The 18,812-nt window shown below is 40.6% G+C and overlaps 2 protein-coding genes across 2 annotated transcripts in view; one reads left to right on the top strand and one right to left on the bottom strand.

Annotated features, from left to right (window-relative positions):
* Positions 1 to 5,103, bottom strand: part of LOC126148456 (elastase-1-like) — a 56,375-nt gene extending 51,272 nt beyond the window's left edge. The window contains exon 1 of the mRNA XM_049915758.1: positions 5,007 to 5,103. Coding sequence (XP_049771715.1) covers positions 5,007 to 5,051 — 45 coding nt within the window. The 5' untranslated portion in view covers positions 5,052 to 5,103. The remainder of the gene's footprint in view (positions 1 to 5,006) is intronic.
* A 2,775-nt stretch (positions 5,104 to 7,878) lies between these two features.
* Positions 7,879 to 8,709, top strand: LOC126158842 (craniofacial development protein 2-like). Its single transcript, XM_049916471.1, has one exon. The coding sequence runs from the start codon at positions 7,879 to 7,881 to the stop codon at positions 8,707 to 8,709; it is 831 nt and encodes a 276-aa protein (XP_049772428.1).
* The last annotated feature ends 10,103 nt before the right edge of the window (positions 8,710 to 18,812 follow it).

Raw genomic sequence — 18,812 nt, 5'->3', positions numbered from 1 at the left:
AGACGAGTTTCGTTCTTTGTAGTTTTTTCGTTTGATGCTTATTTCGTGAGATATTTGGCTCGGTCACTATCAAAGAACCACCCTGTATACAATTTAATATCGCTACACCAGGCATGTCGTCCGTCTGCACATACTTAGCTTAGCGTGCGAAGCCAGGGCAGGGCATTAGTAGAATATCTAGAGACAGGGTGAATCAGCTAATCCGTTCATCTCGAATATTTCCGGAACAGTTCTGTTTTCACCCAGATGAATTATCAAAAACTAATTAACGACGGATAGTCTCTTCTCATGGCTACATTAATTACAGAGATATCACTATCAACAAAGCTTTTTCAAACATATAACTATGGTAATATCTGTTGCTAGTATCGTACTTTTAAAGAGACGAATTCAACAGTGATTCACTCTTCAAAACCAGATAAGTAGTCTCAGAGGAATTATGGTATTTAGAAGTTAGGATTGATCTGTTTTGAATATGAAACCGGTTCTGTCATATGTGGAAATTTCATACGCAAATAAGAAAATATGCCACGTCAGATAAGGCTGAAACAGAGTACTGCACAGATACAGGTATAAAAGAGGCAGAGAGTAAATTAACCTTCCATTCTGTCTGTGTCGCTCATATGCGTCGTGAGCTAGTTAGTCTGGTGAAACTAATATCTTTCACAAACCAAGAGAAACCACATATGGTACGTCTTAAGTATGCAGAAGGCACTCAAGCTGTACGCACAAAGGTATCTCAACAAACGGTGTCCGGTGTCGAAGAATGACAAATCGGCGAATGTGAAAAAAGAAGCCGGCACCGAGTGGAGCAAACGCATTAGATGTAGTGGCAACTGTTGCCCACAACACACGTATGATCTCCAGAAAAATTGCGAATGTTCTGGAATAAATCTGCCCAACGTTCATCTAGCGAACAGCCTCCACCCGAGGCAAGTATTGCTTCACATCCAAATCAACTAGCGGGCTTGCAGATAACGCTTGGAATTCTGTCGCTCGGTTGTGACGCATCAGGACAACAGGTTCTTTCTTCAAACAACTCCTCGTATCCAAGATGCTGCCACTACAAATCATGTGAATATGAATGTAAGAAATGTGCGTCACTGAGATTCAGTAAACACGCACTGCCTAAGACAGACTTGAACATCAGAGGCAGTAGAGTATGCACGTTTGATGCGGTGTTTTTGGAGACTAAGTGATTTGTCATTATTTCAGCGAAGAAGCCTTAACGTCTAAAAGAAACGTGCAATTTCTTACCAAAGTCTGCTGGCTTTCCTAGAGGACGTACCACTTAAAATGCGTAACTGTATGTGTACCAGCGCGATGGCTCGCTACTAGCCTTTGGCTTGGAAAGCGCTCACCTGACCCTGTCGTTGGGTCAACATGTGAACACGAAGGGGTGGTCTGCCACGGAGCTCCATGTTCAGGAATATACGATGGACGATGTGGTCCGAAACACTTGAGTGGAGCAGCTTTGTGCCCTTTCGGCAGATATGCCACAGATCACCATCTATCCTATTTTATAGAGCAGACAAGCCTCCACACCCTATGTTCTGCGAAGAGTCGTAGACGTGCAACCATTTAGCGCCTAGTGGTAGTTTTACTGTCCTTCTAGATCTTTCCGCAGATGCTCACGGCAGTAGTTCGTGAACATTCGACCAGAGTCCGCGTTTTCGACATACCCGTTCACAGGCTCTGCGTGATAATAATCTGTCTTCTGTCAAAGTCTTTTATCTCAATGGATTTCCCAGTTTGCAGCCCATATCTTCGCTAGGGTGATCCCCGGTCGGTACCTGCTCCGCTTACGTATTTTTGCTACCACGTCGCGTACTCTCAACGCCACCAGGCGTCATCCAACGTCAGGTGGGCAGTGGCGTAATGTTTTGGCTGATTAGTGTATGATAATTCATATCACAATCAATAAATATGGATGCGTTCGACTGAGCTTGTCACTTCCGCACAGGCCGTTTGAGTACCAGTTGCAACATAAATCTTATGGACTTTGTATCCGAATAAATATTGTATTTCGTAAGGTCTTCGGCAACAGCCCTTTCAGTATATAAAATCCACTAGATATTATGATTCATCTGCTCAATTACGACTGGCTTATACGATTCGAAAATTGTCAGACGCTAGAGCATAACTTTATTTGCAGTGCAAAAATAGACGTGTTTTCGGCATTTGGTCCTGTGCATCATTCTCTACATATACCGGGTGTCCTCCTAAGAGTCGCCGATGTTAACGCCAAAGATATGAAAATCACATAGCGAAAGATCCGGACTGTGCAGATGATGTTGCATTATTTCCCAACCAAATCGCTGAAGCGTAGCCTTCGTCCGATTGGCTTTGTGGATGCTGGTGTTATCGTGCAATAGGATGATTCCGTCCGACCGCATACCGGTAGCCGAGGGCAAACGGTAGGGCCAACAGCGGAAACATCCCACATCTCCCCAGCCACAGAAATCCAAAGATGTTTACACAAGTCTCGGTAAGGTCATGATGACCTCCTTCTTCGACTGTAGATGCCCTCTGCTCGTCGACTTTCTCGGGTGTGGAACCACAATCAATGCAGAGCCCTAAGAAGAAACTTTGGAGAAACTGCGACGCGTCATATAGTCAAAACACTCAGGAATGCAGTCGTACGGAATCATTTTGTTGCAATATACCGCCCACCCCTACAGTGCGAATTGAACGAAGGCTATGCTTCAGCGGTTTGATTGGGAAACTCCGTACAGTACGGATCCTTCACCGTGTGATTTTCACATCTTTAACTACCCGACTGCGTTCACAAAATAGGAAATGATCGTGTCGTCTCCCAGTCAGAACATTGCGACCATCGACCAACTATCGATATAAACCAGTCCAGGATGTAGCAGTGTCACCTGGTGAGCAATGACTGCTAGTCAGACACACGCGCGGTGCATGACGTATCACTGAGCGTGCTCTCCGAGTGTAGAATAGCGAAGGCGCATGATCTATCTGAGTTTGACAGGGCAGAATTTGATGGCCCACAGGCCGGCACAAGCATTTCAAACTCTTCACGACGTTCAGTGTTCGAGGTGTGCAGTGATGAATGTCTTCAACACGTGGCGAAACCACATCCAGACCTGGTAGGATTGGGGGGCCAGCCCTCGTTACACATATCGGACGTCATAGGTTGCGCAGACTGATAAAACAGGACAGTCGACAAACTGTGGCGGAACTAACATCAGGCTTTAATGCTGGGCAGAGTACAAGTGTGTCTGAATATTCTGCGCACCGTAATACTACTAACGATGGGCACTTATCGATCGTCACTGAACGTTGGCGCAGTGGTAGGGCGTTGCATGGTCTGATGAATCCCAATAACTTCTTCATCATGCCGATGAGAGGGCGTAAATCCGTCGCCTTCCAGGGGAACTGCTCCCTGACACCTGTACTGCAGCCTGGAGACAAACTGAGAGCGGCTCCATTATGGTCTGGGGAACATTCACGTGGGCATCCATCTGTCCAATGGAGCTCTTGCAAGGCATCATGACAGCCAAGGAGTATCGTACACTGGCTGCAAACCACATATACCCCTTATGATGATCATGTTTCCTGACGGAGAAACACAGTGACGAGTTCCAATTGATGTGTTGTCCCCCCAGTTCGCCAGATCGAACACATTTGGGATGTAATATAACGTGGCGTCAGAGCTCCTCACCCCCTCCCCGGAATTTACTGGAATTAAGTGACTTGTGTGTGCAGATGTGGTGCCAACTCCGTCCAGCGACCTACCAAGGCCTCATTACTTCCATGCTACTACGCGTTGCCGCTGTTATCCGTGCCAAAGTTTTTCTAATGACTATTAGGTAGGTGGTCATAATGTTCTGGCTGATGAATGTACATCTACTGTTGGCGGCATATCGTAGAACAATGCAAACGCTGTGCCACATGAATGTTTTTCCCTAAATCCGTGATGATTATTCGACAGAAGCTTGTTTTGCTCCATGAACATCATATTATTAGAACACTCTCTAGGATCTTACAAGACTCGAGCAGCAGCGATATTCGTCTGGTATTTTGTTCATTTGGTCTTTTACATATTTTCTAAATGTGGTTTATTTGTCCTTTTCTTCAGTCACTCGGGACAGTTAGCTTCGCGAGAGCTTTATCCACTGTTGCTCTTATTACTTTATTTTTTGTCTTTGGCCACTTCTGTGGCTGAACGGTCAGTGCGGCTAAGTCTCAGACGAAGAAATGGCCAGTACCGTCAGTGAGGCAGTCCAAATTCGTGCGGGAAACTGAGAAGCCACTCGAAGATATGTCGGCTCCGGTCGGCCTTTACAACCAGTGTGTCGACTACCTGTCATCAGAACACTGCAATGCAATATTGCCTATTGCGGCGTATGACGCAAAGGTCCGTCTATAGATCTTGATTGTACACACACCAAGAAGCAAGGTCTTATCACCTTTTATTGTGGCGTACATTATGTACAATAAACGGGTGAAATCTAAATCAGCAGTAGGGCACACAGTGATCCTGAAGTACTCTCGTCGACGCAGAAGTTACTCCAACTTCGTGAGCAACAACTCGGAAAAGAATCTGGATGTCTGCCGCTTGGCGGTAGCGTTCTCGCTTCCCGCGCCCGGGTTCGATTCCCGGTGGGGTCAGTGATTTTCTCTGCCTCGTGATGACTGGGTGTTGTGTGATGTCCTTGGGTTAGTTAGGTTTAAGTAGTTCTAAGTTCTAGGGGACTGATGACCACAGACGTTAAGTCCCATAGTGTTCAGAGCCAGTTGAACCAGTCTGCCGCTTGGCTACGCCAATTTTATAGCGAATGTGGTGCTTAAAAATTATTTTAACACGTTAACAGTAAGAACCGAAACGTAAATATAGTAGAACATAAAAAATACATATTTTCTTAAGGGTGACAACCTATAAAGTGAGATACCACACGAGATTCTGGTACCAATTTACTTTAACCGCAGAGTGATGGAAAGGGTGCTACTTTCCGAGCTAGAGCAGTAGTACGTCTACTTACAGCCGCAGCCACCAGCAGAGCCGCAATCACACACAGGCGCAGCATCTTTCCTGGAAAAGCCTCAACAGATCCGCCCGGTCGGCAGGACGGGTTCTTATATCACGCACACCCTTATCATCAGCTGCACAGATTCCCCGCTAAAAGCTGCCATCCGAAATGATAGGAGCTTCGTATGATTGGCAGGTGTTAAAAGTCTATCGAAGCTTCTTGGTACTACTTGTAATGATTGACGTGAAATTCATAAACAGGCTTCCGTAAACGGCCGATTGCTAGTGCTTCAGGTGTTACGCACATTGGGAAATAAATCACTCAGAAATGCTTAAGCGGCGTAATACATTTCAGTCGGAAAAAATGTTGACGTCGCATATTCCACTGTATTCACATTTTTAAACAGAGGTGAAGGATATCTTTTCAATTCTTCATATCCTGAAAATATGGAATCATTATTTCACTTTCTACAGCCAGTTATGCAGTATTGAGCACTGCTTAATTTTTCACCAGGAAAGTAGTTGTGGTGCTTAACTTCCCACTCATCTCGCTGGGCTGCCCGAGCTTGACCTTTAACAATGTCCTACGCAGTATCATCCACAATGTCTACACCAACAATTTCTTACCTCTTGCAGATCAGTTTTGTTCCACGATTTTGTCATGACTCGTTACTTACCTCTAACTGTCAAGGAAATTATTGGAATAGAAGCGAGGCAGTTAGGTCTATTATCTTAACGACTTTAATGTAGACTGTCACCCTGTGAAGTAGCAGTGCGCTGTTGTGGTTACCGCTGCTGCTAGAGCAACCTATAAAATAAAGAAATAAATAAAATAAAATAAAATATTAATTATTAATTATGTATTATAGTAATTGGTTGTAATTAATACTTGCTTATCTGGAACGTGGACGTTTAATTATTTGGCATCAGACGCTTGACAATGACTTTTTCGTAAGTGCAATGTTATTCGTAGTTGACCGTGAAATAAGACTCAAATAATCGGACTTCGTATTTAAATCATTTCCAAAGACTGCTGCGGTAGGTGCGGACTCAAAATCTAAATCTCAATATTAGAATAATTTGCCAGCCATGTCAATACGTCGTACAGAGGTGACTGTCTACTAAACATAAAAAAGTTTACACAGTTAGTTAAATCAGCTATATTCAACGAATAAGCCTACAGTTAAATAATTCAACTTACTTTCATAAATATAAATTCTTTACAGAATCGAGTGCCTAGTAAGATTGCAGCTCGCAGTGTTCTTATATAACATCAAAAATGGCGGTGTGCCAGTTAATAAAATATACGTGCTTCCAGCCTCAGCTATTCTACAAGACCTCCTCCTTCTTAATGAAACATAAGAGTGTCATAATTGTATTTTGTTTTATCAGCGGCATAGCGCTGCAGTTCTGTGCCATAGGCTTTATTTATTTGTCAGAGATTAATTACTTAATTAAGATTTCGCGTTTCCGAGGAAACTCACGCACGGCATGCAAATGTGCCTTTATATTGCCCTCTGAATTGCGAGGCGAAAGGACACACCTGCAGGCGAGCAATTCACCTAAAGGCACAAGAAAATCTAAGTTATCTACAACTATTTACATGACATACATTATACAGTATATTATATACGAAATTTGAATGACGCGCGTGCGCCGTAAAAGTTCTTGTTGGCAAAATAGAGTGCGCGCATGCGCAGAAGCGTCTATGTGACTCCGGCACTGCCGTTATATCGTAAATTTACATCACGCGGCACAGTATTACAGTTCATATTGTTCGTGTGCGCGCGCGTTTCTTAGTCGTTGAACAAAGAAAATATTCCACGAAGATTACATATGAAGAGTACATTCTATCACAGGTAACTTAATTTTAAAAGTACAATATTTGTTGTAATGCAATACAACTTTAGATTGTTGAATGTTCTTGGTTACATAGTATTGCATTGAAATGCTTCAAAGAAAAATGTCTTTTTGTTTCAGGTGCGTTGACCTATACACATCGTGTCGTTATTACAGTTTATATTCATCTGCTGCACAGTAATGTTTCACAGGTTAGTGTCGTCGTGGTAAAGTTTTTTTTCACAGTAACATCGCTGTGTAACAACGTAATTGATACATAAGCATGTCCATTTCCTATTTCCATTATAGTCGTTGTGATGCAGTTCGTCGTGGCAAAAAGCATTGTTTATTAAAGATCGGACGTGACCCGTCGAGTAATTGGTCCATATGCAGTTTGTTTTCGATATACCGTGGAAGCTTGGTTGCAGAACCTCGGACGGCACATAGCTGGCGTCGATCCTTGGACAGACCAGGTACGTGTGTCCGTCACATTTCGAGAACGTTCCATTTCCTGAAGTTCCAACCAAAATTCTTCCACTCGTCGTGTTGTTGTCTGGACAGGCACGTTGTGACCATTTAATCCAGTTAACATCTTCAAGTTAGGTACTGTAGTAATGTCACTAGACGATGCACCAATTATGCACTTCACATTTTCAGTTTTTCTTTTAAAATATAGCTCACCTAAATGTTCGTAGTTACTTATCAAAGAAATCGTTCATCGCGCTTAAAAAGGTACGATGCATGATGAATGTCATTAACAGTTTCTTTCACATAGGTTTCTGCGTAGTTGCAGACTTAGTAATGTACGTTAATGTCCGTGAACAGTGGTTCACTATGCAATTTTTTTAAAAAGTTTTTCACATTTTGGCACTCGTTATCGTTCAAATTTTCACATAGTAACAATTATACATCATTAAAAAAAACATAAGTAATCATACATATACACGTCACATATTTTCTTAGCATAAACATAATACAGTTACACATAAACATGTTTACATCATCATTACATAGCTTAGTCCCTCAGCCGTTAGGGGTAAAACCCAATGGGACTTGGGGCAAGTAAGGCTAGCAACCCGCTTCCCTGGTACTTTAAATATGATGCTGGCAACAATCAGAGCAAAATGCCTCGGACCTTTGGAGGTGACGGAGTCCAACCTCTAACTGACAAACCAGGGACTCCTAAGGTACGACTTGGCAAACAAATGGTAATGAGATGGGGAGCTATTAATATCAATGGGGGCTACTCTGGGAAGAAGGTAGAGCTGGCAGAGGCTGCAAGTAAGATGTGGCTGGACGTTTTAGCTGTTAGTGACATTCGGGTAAGGGGTGAGAAAGAAGAGGAAGTGGGAGAATACAAGGTCTACCTGTCAGGAGTCAAAGCAGGAATAGCACAATGGGATGTAGGGCTTTACATCAGGAAAGAAATTGAACCCAGCGTAGTTGCTATAAGGTATGTAAACGAACGACTGATGTGGATAGATTTGACAGTGTCTAGCAAGAAAATTAGGATTGTGTCAGTATATTCGCATTGTGAAGGGACAGATCAAGATAAGATGGATAGTTTTTATGAGGCACTCAGTGATGTAGTTGTTAGAGTAAAGGACAAGGACAGTGTTCCGCTCATGGATGATTTTAACGCCAGGATTGGAAATCGAACAGAAGGGTATGAAAAGGTTATGGGTAAATTTGGAGAGGATATGGAGGCCAACAGGAACGGGAAACAACTCTTGGATTTCTGTGCCAGTATGGGCTTAGTAATCACAAACTCCTTTTTTAAACATAAGAACATTCACTGGTATACTTGGGAAGGCAAGGGAACCAGATCTATCACTGACTACATAATAACAGATCAGGAATTCCCAGGAAGGCTGTGAGGGACACACGTGTATTCAGGGGATTCAAATGGTTCAAATGGCTCTGAGCACTATGGGACTCAACATCTTAGGTCATAAGTCCCCTAGAACTTAGAACTACTTAAACCTAACTAACATAAGGACATCACATACACCCATGCCCGAGGCAGGATTCGAACCTGCGACCGTAGCAGTCCCGCGGTTCTGGACTGCAGCGCCAGAACCGCTAGACCACCGCGGCCGGCTCAGGGGATTCTTTGATGACACTGATCACTATTTAATCTGCAGTGAAATTGGTATTGTGAGGGCGAAAGTGCAGGTGGTCAGGTCCATATGTAGGAGGATAAGAGTGGAGAAACTTCGGGATAAGGAAATCAGGCACAAGTACATAACAGCGATCTCAGAAAGGTACCAGTTAGTTGAATGTAGTCAATTACAGTCATTGGAAAAAGAATGGACAAGGTACACGGACACAGTACTAGAAGTGGCTAAAGAATGTCTTGGAACAGTAGTGTGTAAAAATAGGATGAAGCAAACAGTTTGGTGGAATGATACAGTCAAGGCAGCCTGTAAAAGGAAAAAGAAGGCGTATCAAAGATGGCTACATACCAGAACCCAGGTAGACAGAGAAAGTTATGTTGAAGAAAGAAACAAAGCCAAACAGATAATTGCAGCCTCCAAGAAGAAATCGTGGGAAGACTTTGGAAACAGGTTGGAGACTATGGGTCAAGCTGCTGGAAAACCATTCTGGAGTGTAATTAGTAGTCTTCGAAAGGGAGGTAAGAAGGAAATGACAAGTATTTTGGACAGGTCAGGAAAACTGCTGGTGAATCCTGTGGATGCCTTGGGCAGATGGAGGGAATATTTTGAAGAGTTGCTCAATGTAGGTGAAAATGCGATCAGTAATGTTTCAGATTTCGAGGTAGAATGGGATAGGAATGATGATGGAAATAGGATCACATTTGAGGAAGTGGAAAAAATGGTCAATAGATTTCAGTGCAATAAAGCGGCTGGGGTGGATGAAATTAAGTCGGAACTCATCAAATACAGTGGAATGTCAGGTCTTAAATGGCTACACAGGATAATTGAAATGGCCTGAGTCGGGACAGGTTCCATCAGACTGGACAAAAGCAGTAATCACACCAATCTTTAAACATGGAAACAGAAAAGATTGTAACAACTACAGAGGTATCTCTTTAATCAGCGTTGTGGGTAAAATCTTCTCAGGTATTGTTGAAAGGAAAGTGCGAGTATTAGCTGAGGACCAATTGGATGAAAATCAGTGTGGGTTTAGGCCTCTTAGACGTTGTCAGGACCAGATCTTTAGCTTACGGCAAATAATGGAGAAGTGTTATGAGTGGAACAGGGAATTGTATCTATGCTTTACAGATCTAGAAAAGGCATATGACCGGGTTTCTAGAGAAAGTTATTGTCTGTTCTACAAGATTATGGAATAGGAGGCAAACTTTTGCAAGCAATTAAAGGTCTTTACATGGATAGTCAGGCAGCAGTTAGAGTTGACGGTAAATTGAGTTCATGGTTCAGAGTAGTTTCAGGGGTAAGACAAGGCTGCAACCTGTCTCCACTGTTGTTCATATTATTTATGGATCATATGTTGAAAACAATAGACTGGCTGGGTGAGATTAAGATATGTGAACACAAAATAAGCAGTCTTGCATATGCGGATGACTTAGTTGTGATGCAAATTCGATTGAAAGTTTGCAAAGTAATATTTCAGAGCTAGATCAGAAATGTAAGGACTATGGTATGAAGATTAGCATCTCCAAAACGAAAGTAATGTCAGTGGGAAAGAAATATAAACGGATTGAGTGCCAAATAGGAGGAACAAAGTTAGAACAGGTGGATGGTTTCAAGTACTTAGGATGCATATTCTCACAGGATGGCAACATAGTGAAAGAACTGGAAGCGAGGTGTAGCAAAGCTAATGCAGTGAGCGCTCAGCTACGACTACTCTCTTCTGCATGAAGGAAGTCAGTACCAAGACTAAGTTATCTGTGCACCGTTCAATCTTTCGACCAACTTTGTTGCATGAGAGCGAAAGCTGGGTGGATTCAGGTTACCTTATCAACAAGGTTGAGGTTACGGATATGAAAGTAGCTAGGATGATTGCAGGTACTAGTAGATGGGAACAATGGCAGGAGGGTGTCCACAATGAGGAAATCAAAGAAAAACTGGGAATGAACTCTATAGATGTAGCAGTCAGGGCGAACAGGCTTAGATGGTGGGGTCATGTTACACGCATGGGTGAAGCAAGGTTACCCAAGAGACTCATGGATTCAGCAGTAGAGGATAGGAGGAGTCGGGGCAGACCGAGGAGAAGGTACCTGGATTCGGTTAAGAATGATTTTGAAGTAATAGGTTTAACATCAGAAGAGGCACCAATGTTAGCACTGAATAGGGGATCATGGAGGAACTGTATAAGGGGGGCTATGCTCCAGACTGAACGCTGAAAGGCATAATCAGTCTTAAATGATGATGATGATGATGATGATACATAGCTATAAATTATTACATTATGTCACATTTGATTACATGAATTGCAGATATTTACTTTCCCTTTAACGGTTTTGCTGCGATTTTATCGATGTTCTTTGTGATGTCATCTGAAATTAAGATAGGTTAGACACAACATTCATTACATCAGTAGGCAAGACCAGGCGTTTTCACTACTCAATAAATATTCAAAATAATAAGAGACGGAAAACTGTTAGATTCCTCGCGTTTTGTGCGTGTGTGCATAGTGTCTGTGTGGCCTTGGCTACTGGTAGATGTTTTTCTTGCTGAGAGATGTGCGTCTAATCTATTTCTCGAAGTAAAAGGTCCCTTCACAGATGACGTCTGTCGGTTCGTCAGGTGTCATACCAAGTCAGTGGTACCTACAGTCACAAATGTTCCGTGAAAAATTAATATATCATTCACTGCTACGTAATCATAAATTTTACCTTAATATTCAGTCTTCTTGGTAGTGCCGCGGCGTTGAAAGAATAGTTGTTCTGTCTTCAACTGCGTCATTGGTACAGCTGAAATGAAAATTTCTATACTACTTATTATCTATGTTGTAGCAAACAGATTTTTGCGAGTTGCTTAGCAATGTTTTCATGGATATGACTTTGACATTATTTAGCATGAAATGCTCTAAGATCTCGGTGTGTGTATAGCCCAATAATTTTGTTAGTTCTAGGATGTTGTAACAGATACGCACCAGGATGCGGTATGTTAACAATAATATAAGGTCCTTCATATAGCAGACGCCACTTAGCATTGCGTCGTTTGAGTGCTACAGATTTATGATGAGTACGAAGTAGTACAAGCATTCCTGCCTTGAATTTTTGTTTTCTTTTTATTATGTTTGCGTGATGTTTGTTTCGTATCTGTGCGTGATGTGTTAGTGTAGTCAATACTTCTTTTATTTTCTGTTCAGGTGTGATTTCCTTGTCTGACAACTTAGGTAATGGTTCTATCCATTGATCGTTCTGTTTGCAATTGAACATGATCTCATTAGGTGTGTAATTTGTATTGTAAATATTTAAGTTATTGTGTACGTCTTCGAAAAGACTTAGGTAGGACACCCAATTAGTATGTTTTGATGAAATATAAGTCTTCGTGAATCGGTTTAGTTCTCGGGAAAGTCTCTCAGTCGCGTTACATTGTGGACTAAACCTTGAAATAAATATACTTTTAATGTTATTGTCCCTCAAGAAATTTCTCCATTTGTACCCAGAGTAGTATGCTGCATTATCTGACAGAATTGCTTTAGGTTTTCCCACGTGCGTCAGGTAATCACTTGAGAATCTTCGTACTATACCATTTGCAGTGGCGGATTTTAAAGCATAAAGTTTTACGTGTTTAGAAAATATATCGTAAAAAGCTAAGATATATTTGACGCCTCCAGAGCTTGCTGGATGCGGTCCACTGATGTCAGTACACAGAATTTCCAGGGGTTTACTCGGTATAATAGAATGTAAATCTGTTTTTGTGGATAAATTCTGAGGTTTTGATTTTTGACACATGACACATGTTTTCAGTTCCCTGTAAATTTTTCTTCTCGTATTGCTAAAATAACAGTATGTGCTGAGCTTTGCCAAACACTTTTTCGTCCCATAATGACCCAAAACTAAGTGTGTGTGCCAAATCAAATTACGTTCAGACTCTTTGGGAATGCATACACACCAGTGAGTAGCATTTGGATGTCGGCGATAAAATTCACATCATTGTGTAACTTGTAATACTTGGTCAAAGGATGATTGTGTTTTTCTACCAGTAATGTTATTATCTTATACCAGTGAGGATCAGATTTTTGTAATTTAGCTATGTTTCTGCACATATCAATATAATATTGGTGATACTGCTTGTCTTGCATTAAGAGAATCCTGTAGTCATTTATATTTTCTAAGTCACTGTTGGTTTCATTCATACCTTGTGGAAGTCTAGACAAAGCGTCGGCAATGGTGTTGTCCTTACCTTTTATGTACATAATTTCAAAAGAGTAGTTCTGAAGAGTAACTGCCCATCGTGATAATCTAGGATGTACAAGTTTACAAGTTAACAAAAATGTCAGGGCCTGGTGATCGGTATTAATTACTGTATGTTTGCCAAATAAATAATAATTGAATTACTTGAATGCCCAGACTGTGGAAAGTGTTTCTAACTCAGTAGTGGAGTATGTACACTCACATTCAGTTAGAGTACGACTTGCAAACCCAATAATTCTTCTGTGTTCCTTTTCTTTATTCTTTACAACTTGAAATAAGCAACAGCCCAAGCCAGAACGTGAAGCGTCACAAGTCATACAAAAATCTAAATTGAAATCTGGATGGCTCAATATGTTTGCATTCACTAAAGCATGTTTAATTGTATTAAAGTCATTCTGGCACTGTTCCGACCAGATCAAAACTTGATTCTTTCTGAGTCGATTTAACAGATGTTTACTGTTCAAAAATGGTTGTGGTAAAAAACGTCTGAAAAATGAACATAGCCCAAGGAATGATTTTAACTGTTTTTTTGTTCGAGGCCTAGGAAAGTTCCTGATAGCATCTAATTTACTGGGATCAGGACGTATGCCCCGTGAATTAATGATATGTCCTAAATACTTAATCTCACTGCAACCAAATTTTGATTTTTTAAGATTGGCTGTGACTCCAGCTTGTGCAAATTTTTCTAAAATTCTTTGAAGTGTGTCAATGTGTTCATTCCAAGACGGTGTAGCTATCAGTATATCATCTACATAGTGTGTGACTGTCTCAACTAAATCATCGCCAAGCACGGTATCCAGGGCTGTAATGAATACCCCAGAACTGACATTCAATCCGAAGGGTAGAACACAAAACTGATAGGTTCGCCCCCTGAACATAAATGCAGTATATTTCCGAGAATCAGGAGTGATACCTACTTGCCAAAATGAATTAGCGAGATCTATTGAGGAAAAATATTTTGCATCTAGAAATTTCTGTAATTGCTCTTCTAAATTTTCGGGTTTTGTGTGAAGCGGTAAAATTATTTCATTAATTGCTCGTGCGTCTAACACTAGCCTAATGCTACCATTTGGTTTTTTGACAAGTAGAGGACTACAGTAAGGTGAGGTGGATGGTTCAGTGACCTTCCTGTCTAACATTTGTTTTAATTCTTGCCACACAGCAGGTCGTTGAGATAACGGTACGTTATATGTCTTGTGGTAGAAGATCTTGTGAGGCTTAACTTCAATCTTGTAGACATACGTGTTGATAACACCTAATCGTTTGGTAAAAACTTGTAAATATTTGGATAGCACCTCCTGTAGTTTCATACGTTCATGTACACAGAGAGCTGTAGCTTCATTTATCTTATGATCAATCAATGTTTTCAAGTCCATTAGCTTTGTGTCAGATGAGTGTGTTTGCATGTCTTGAATGTCATTGTCAAGTACTAACTGAATCTTGTACCCTGTACAGTGTTTGTCATGCTTTAGAGTTCTCTTGTCCAAATCAATAATAATTACATTGCCTTTATCATTTAAAACACATTTACCTTTGGAGAAGTCTATAATGCAGTCCTTCTCGCTCATAATATCTAATCCCAATACGCAATTTGTCACAAGGTTTTGTACAACCAGGAATGGCCATTGTACGGTTCCATTACCTATTTTAATGTTTACAAAAACTTACTTCTTAACCCTACATGACTTATTACCTAGAGCAGTAGTTATTTTACAGTTTTGGGCGGGAAACTCAGGCACAGGCTCCAATTCACACATCTTTTTATAGAAATTAAAAGACAAAACGCTCACAGCTGCATCTGTATCTAAGATAATAGTAGTTGGAATCCCACCCACTACACCAGTAGTAGATGCTAAAACAATTTCACTTGTGTTTGAACGACATTGTGTACTGTCTTGCAAAAGTTCATCTGATATATTTTCAATTCTTCAGCCACGACCCGGAGCATAGAAGTGGCTGTTTCTAGTTTGTTGGATTAGCATTTGTATTAGGTACTGACACAGATTGAGGTTGTGTATCAGGTGTCACTTCGGTTATATTCACATTTGGATATTGCCTGTTGTGATCTCCAAACTTTTGCGGTTGTTGTTGCTGTTGCGCATTATGACTCACCTGTCGGTCGTAAGATATGCTCCAATTTTGTCCTGGTGGCTGCTGTGGTATAGCAGTGTTTGAATGAAAGTATTGATCGCTAAGAGTCCACCCTTGATGCTGTCTTGGCTCGTAGTTATTATTTCTATTTCTGTTTGTGTTTTTGTTGTTATATTTGTATCCGTTGTTACCGTTGTTGTTGTTGTTGTTACCGCGGTGCCTTTTGTATGGATTGCCGCATGAAGTGTTATTACTGTTGTAACTGTTGTTTGTATTGGAATACACGTGTTGATTTTGATTTCCGTATTGAGACGGCATGGGAGTTTGCTGTTTTTGCTGTACCGCGTATCCAACTGTCGGCGCGCCAGAATTGAGTTGGCAAGCCTGCATGTTTTGCATACCACTAATATAAACATTGTGGTTGCTGTTTTGCCGCGCGAAGCGCTGATCTTCTAGTAACATGTCAACCGAATCTAAAGCTGTTAAAAAATAATCTGGATCGTCATCCGGAATATGTAAGAGGTTTTCTTTAATGTTGAAAGGCAATTTGGCCTTCAACGCACGGAGTATATCACGTGTTGCGGCTGGTTCGTCCAAAAAATGTCCCATGTTCAAGTATTTTTCAAAATATCTGCGTAAGTTACCATTTCTACTGTTAAAAGTTTCAGGTTCCAAAATTTGTCTTCTGAGTCGCTCCTGGACGGATTGCGACCAGAATTTGTTCAGAAAGGCACGCTCAAACTCACTGTACGTGGTACATACGTCAGCTTGACTGTATGCCCAGACAGCTGCATCGCCTTGGATGTAACCGACAATATATGAAATCTTTTTCCGGTCACTCCAAGTGCGTGGAAATGCGTTACTAAAAGATTTAAGAAAAATCACCGGATGAATGGTTCGTTTTTCTGGGATAAAAGTCTGAAATTGCCTGTGTTTTATTAAGCTTTCTTCTTCCTTTGCATTATGATATGGATTTGTTCCACAGTAATTACTGTAATGTTCAGATGGCGAGTAATTACGATAATGTTGCTGTGGTTTACCATGATAATAGCTTGTGTTTGTGTTTGCACGTCGTGGTATGTGTTGTTGTCGTGGTGTGTTTTGTTCTTGTGTGTTTGTCGTGTGCGGTATGTGTGCGTCATACTCGTATGTATATTGGTTTCTGAACTGTACATTTTGACTGATATTTTCGTTACATTCAGACTGTGGTTGATCGGTGAATTGTCTCACGGGTGCAGTGACAGATTGTACTGCGTCACTAATCAGCTGTTTGTTATTAGTGATGTATTCCGCTACGGAGTAGTGCACAATTGTTGGTAAATTTTCACGTATGCATCTTTCAAAATGTTTGTCTTTGTTCTCTACCCAGTCATGAAATTCTTTATTAATATTTTGAAAATGAACTGTGGCATCAGATTTAAGATGTCAGTCAGGTGTTGTTCAACATCGTCAAATTTATTCTGGACGTCAGTAATTCGTTTTTTAAGGTTGTCGTGTACTGAAGGATATGTTTAAATTTGTTCAGTAAGAGCTTCACACGTGACATTAAGGTTTTTTACTTGTGTCTGTAAAAGTGCTACGTCATTTGTAGTCTTTTCTTGTATCGTATTAAGCTTGGAAAATTTCGTACTGAGTTCAGTCATCTGTTTGGTCAGTGTGGCGTCTATAAGTTCCACACGTTTACATAAAGTGTCATTACATGTCTTGATTGCTATGAGATCAGATTTAATTTCGTCATTTTGTGTCTTTAACTGTTCATTTTGTGTCTTTAACTGTTCATTTTGTGTCGTTAAGGTTGCCATATTTTATGCGTTTTGTTTCATTAGCATTTGTAGCATGTTGGCAATGTTTGCTGTTTGCAAGGTATCTGCCCCCGCCGCGTCATGAGACGTGACGTCATGTACTAACACGGGCTCTGACTGAGACTTTGAAATTTTTGTGGTGGACGGCATATTGTCAAAATTTCCGTTAACACTTGCGTCAATATTTGATGAATCGTCACTACCAGTTGCTGTCGTAAAGTCATTTTCAAACATTTGTCTCTCGTCCGAGCCGGATTGCGTCTGAATAGTATGTCTTTGCTGTTCCATCTTTGCGTATTGTTTTCTAGTTATGACCATGCCTCACGTAAGATATGCTTCGAGAAAATAAAGTTTGACATTTAAAAAGTTTTACATTTGAAAATGTAAACTGAATATGGGATTATTGTTAATGGCTGCTGGCCATGTTACAACGTATCGTACTGAAGTCGGCCATATTGTACACTCGTGTATAGGTATTGTTGCAGAAGTTATTGTTTAAGGAAAAGCACTGAGAATGAAATTTATCACTGAAAACTGCTACGCGCGAAAGAAATACTACAGAATCTACTGAAGAGCTAATACACTGAATTATGCGTCTGGTCAAGCATGCCAATGCACAGATGCTGCATCTTACCTTATTTTTCGTCTTCCCGCAAAATTTTAGAATTGGAAAATATCGTCAGATTTTTGTTATTTCTCATATATTCAAGTCCAGGTCCAGAAAGTTGATTTTTCACATGAAACAAAGAGAACAATGTGACAAATGACAAATTAACAAGTCCGACACGCAGTCGCCAATATAAAATAAATAAATAAATAAATAAAATAAAATAAAATAAAATATTAATATGTATTATAGTGATTGGTTGTAATTAATATTTGCTTATCTGGAAAGTGGACGTTTAATTATTTGGTATCAGACGCTTGACAATGGCTTTTTCGTAAGTGCAATGTTATTCGTAGTTGACCGTGAAATAAGACTCAAATAATCGGAATTCGTATTTAAATCATTTCCAAAGACTGCTGCGGTAGGTGCGGACTCAAAATCTAAATCTCAATATTAGAATAATTTGCCAGCCATGTCAATACGTCGTACAGAGGTGACTGTCTACTAAACATAAAAAAGTTTACACAGTTAGTTAAATCAGCTATATTCAACGAATAAGCCTACAGTTAAATAGTTCAGCTTACTTTCATAAATATAAATTCTTTACAGAATCGAGTGCCTAGTAAGATTGCAACTCGCAGTGTTCTTATATAACATCAAAAATGGCGGTGTGCCAGTTAATAAAATATACGTGCTTCCAGCCTCAGCTATTCTACAAGACCTCCTCCTTCTTAATGAAACATAAGAGTGTCATAATTGTATTTTGTTTTATCAGCGGCATAGCGCTGCAGTTCTGTGCCATAGGCTTTATTTATTTGTCAGAGATTAATTACTTAATTAAGATTTCGCGTTTCCGAGGAAACTCACGCACGGCATGCAAATATGCCTTTATAAACCACACCGAACAATCAGACAGTTGCACCTGTCTCATCGGTAACAATTTTTCCCGATCTTCTTTCTGTGTACACAAACACACTAAAAAACTAAAAATAAAAGCCGACGTACCACAAAGGCACGAAGGAATCATCCGAACGGGACGGAAATTGGTACATGTGATATACATGTACGGACAAACATATGGTTTCATTTATTTAATCATATGGCTAGGGCGCCCCGTCGGACAGACCGTTC

The sequence above is a fragment of the Schistocerca cancellata genome, chromosome 2, assembly GCF_023864275.1.
Source record: "Schistocerca cancellata isolate TAMUIC-IGC-003103 chromosome 2, iqSchCanc2.1, whole genome shotgun sequence".
Classification (NCBI taxonomy): domain Eukaryota; kingdom Metazoa; phylum Arthropoda; class Insecta; order Orthoptera; family Acrididae; genus Schistocerca; species Schistocerca cancellata.
The sequence above is the reverse complement of the archived record's forward strand: the minus strand, read 5'-3'. Positions and strand labels throughout refer to the sequence as shown.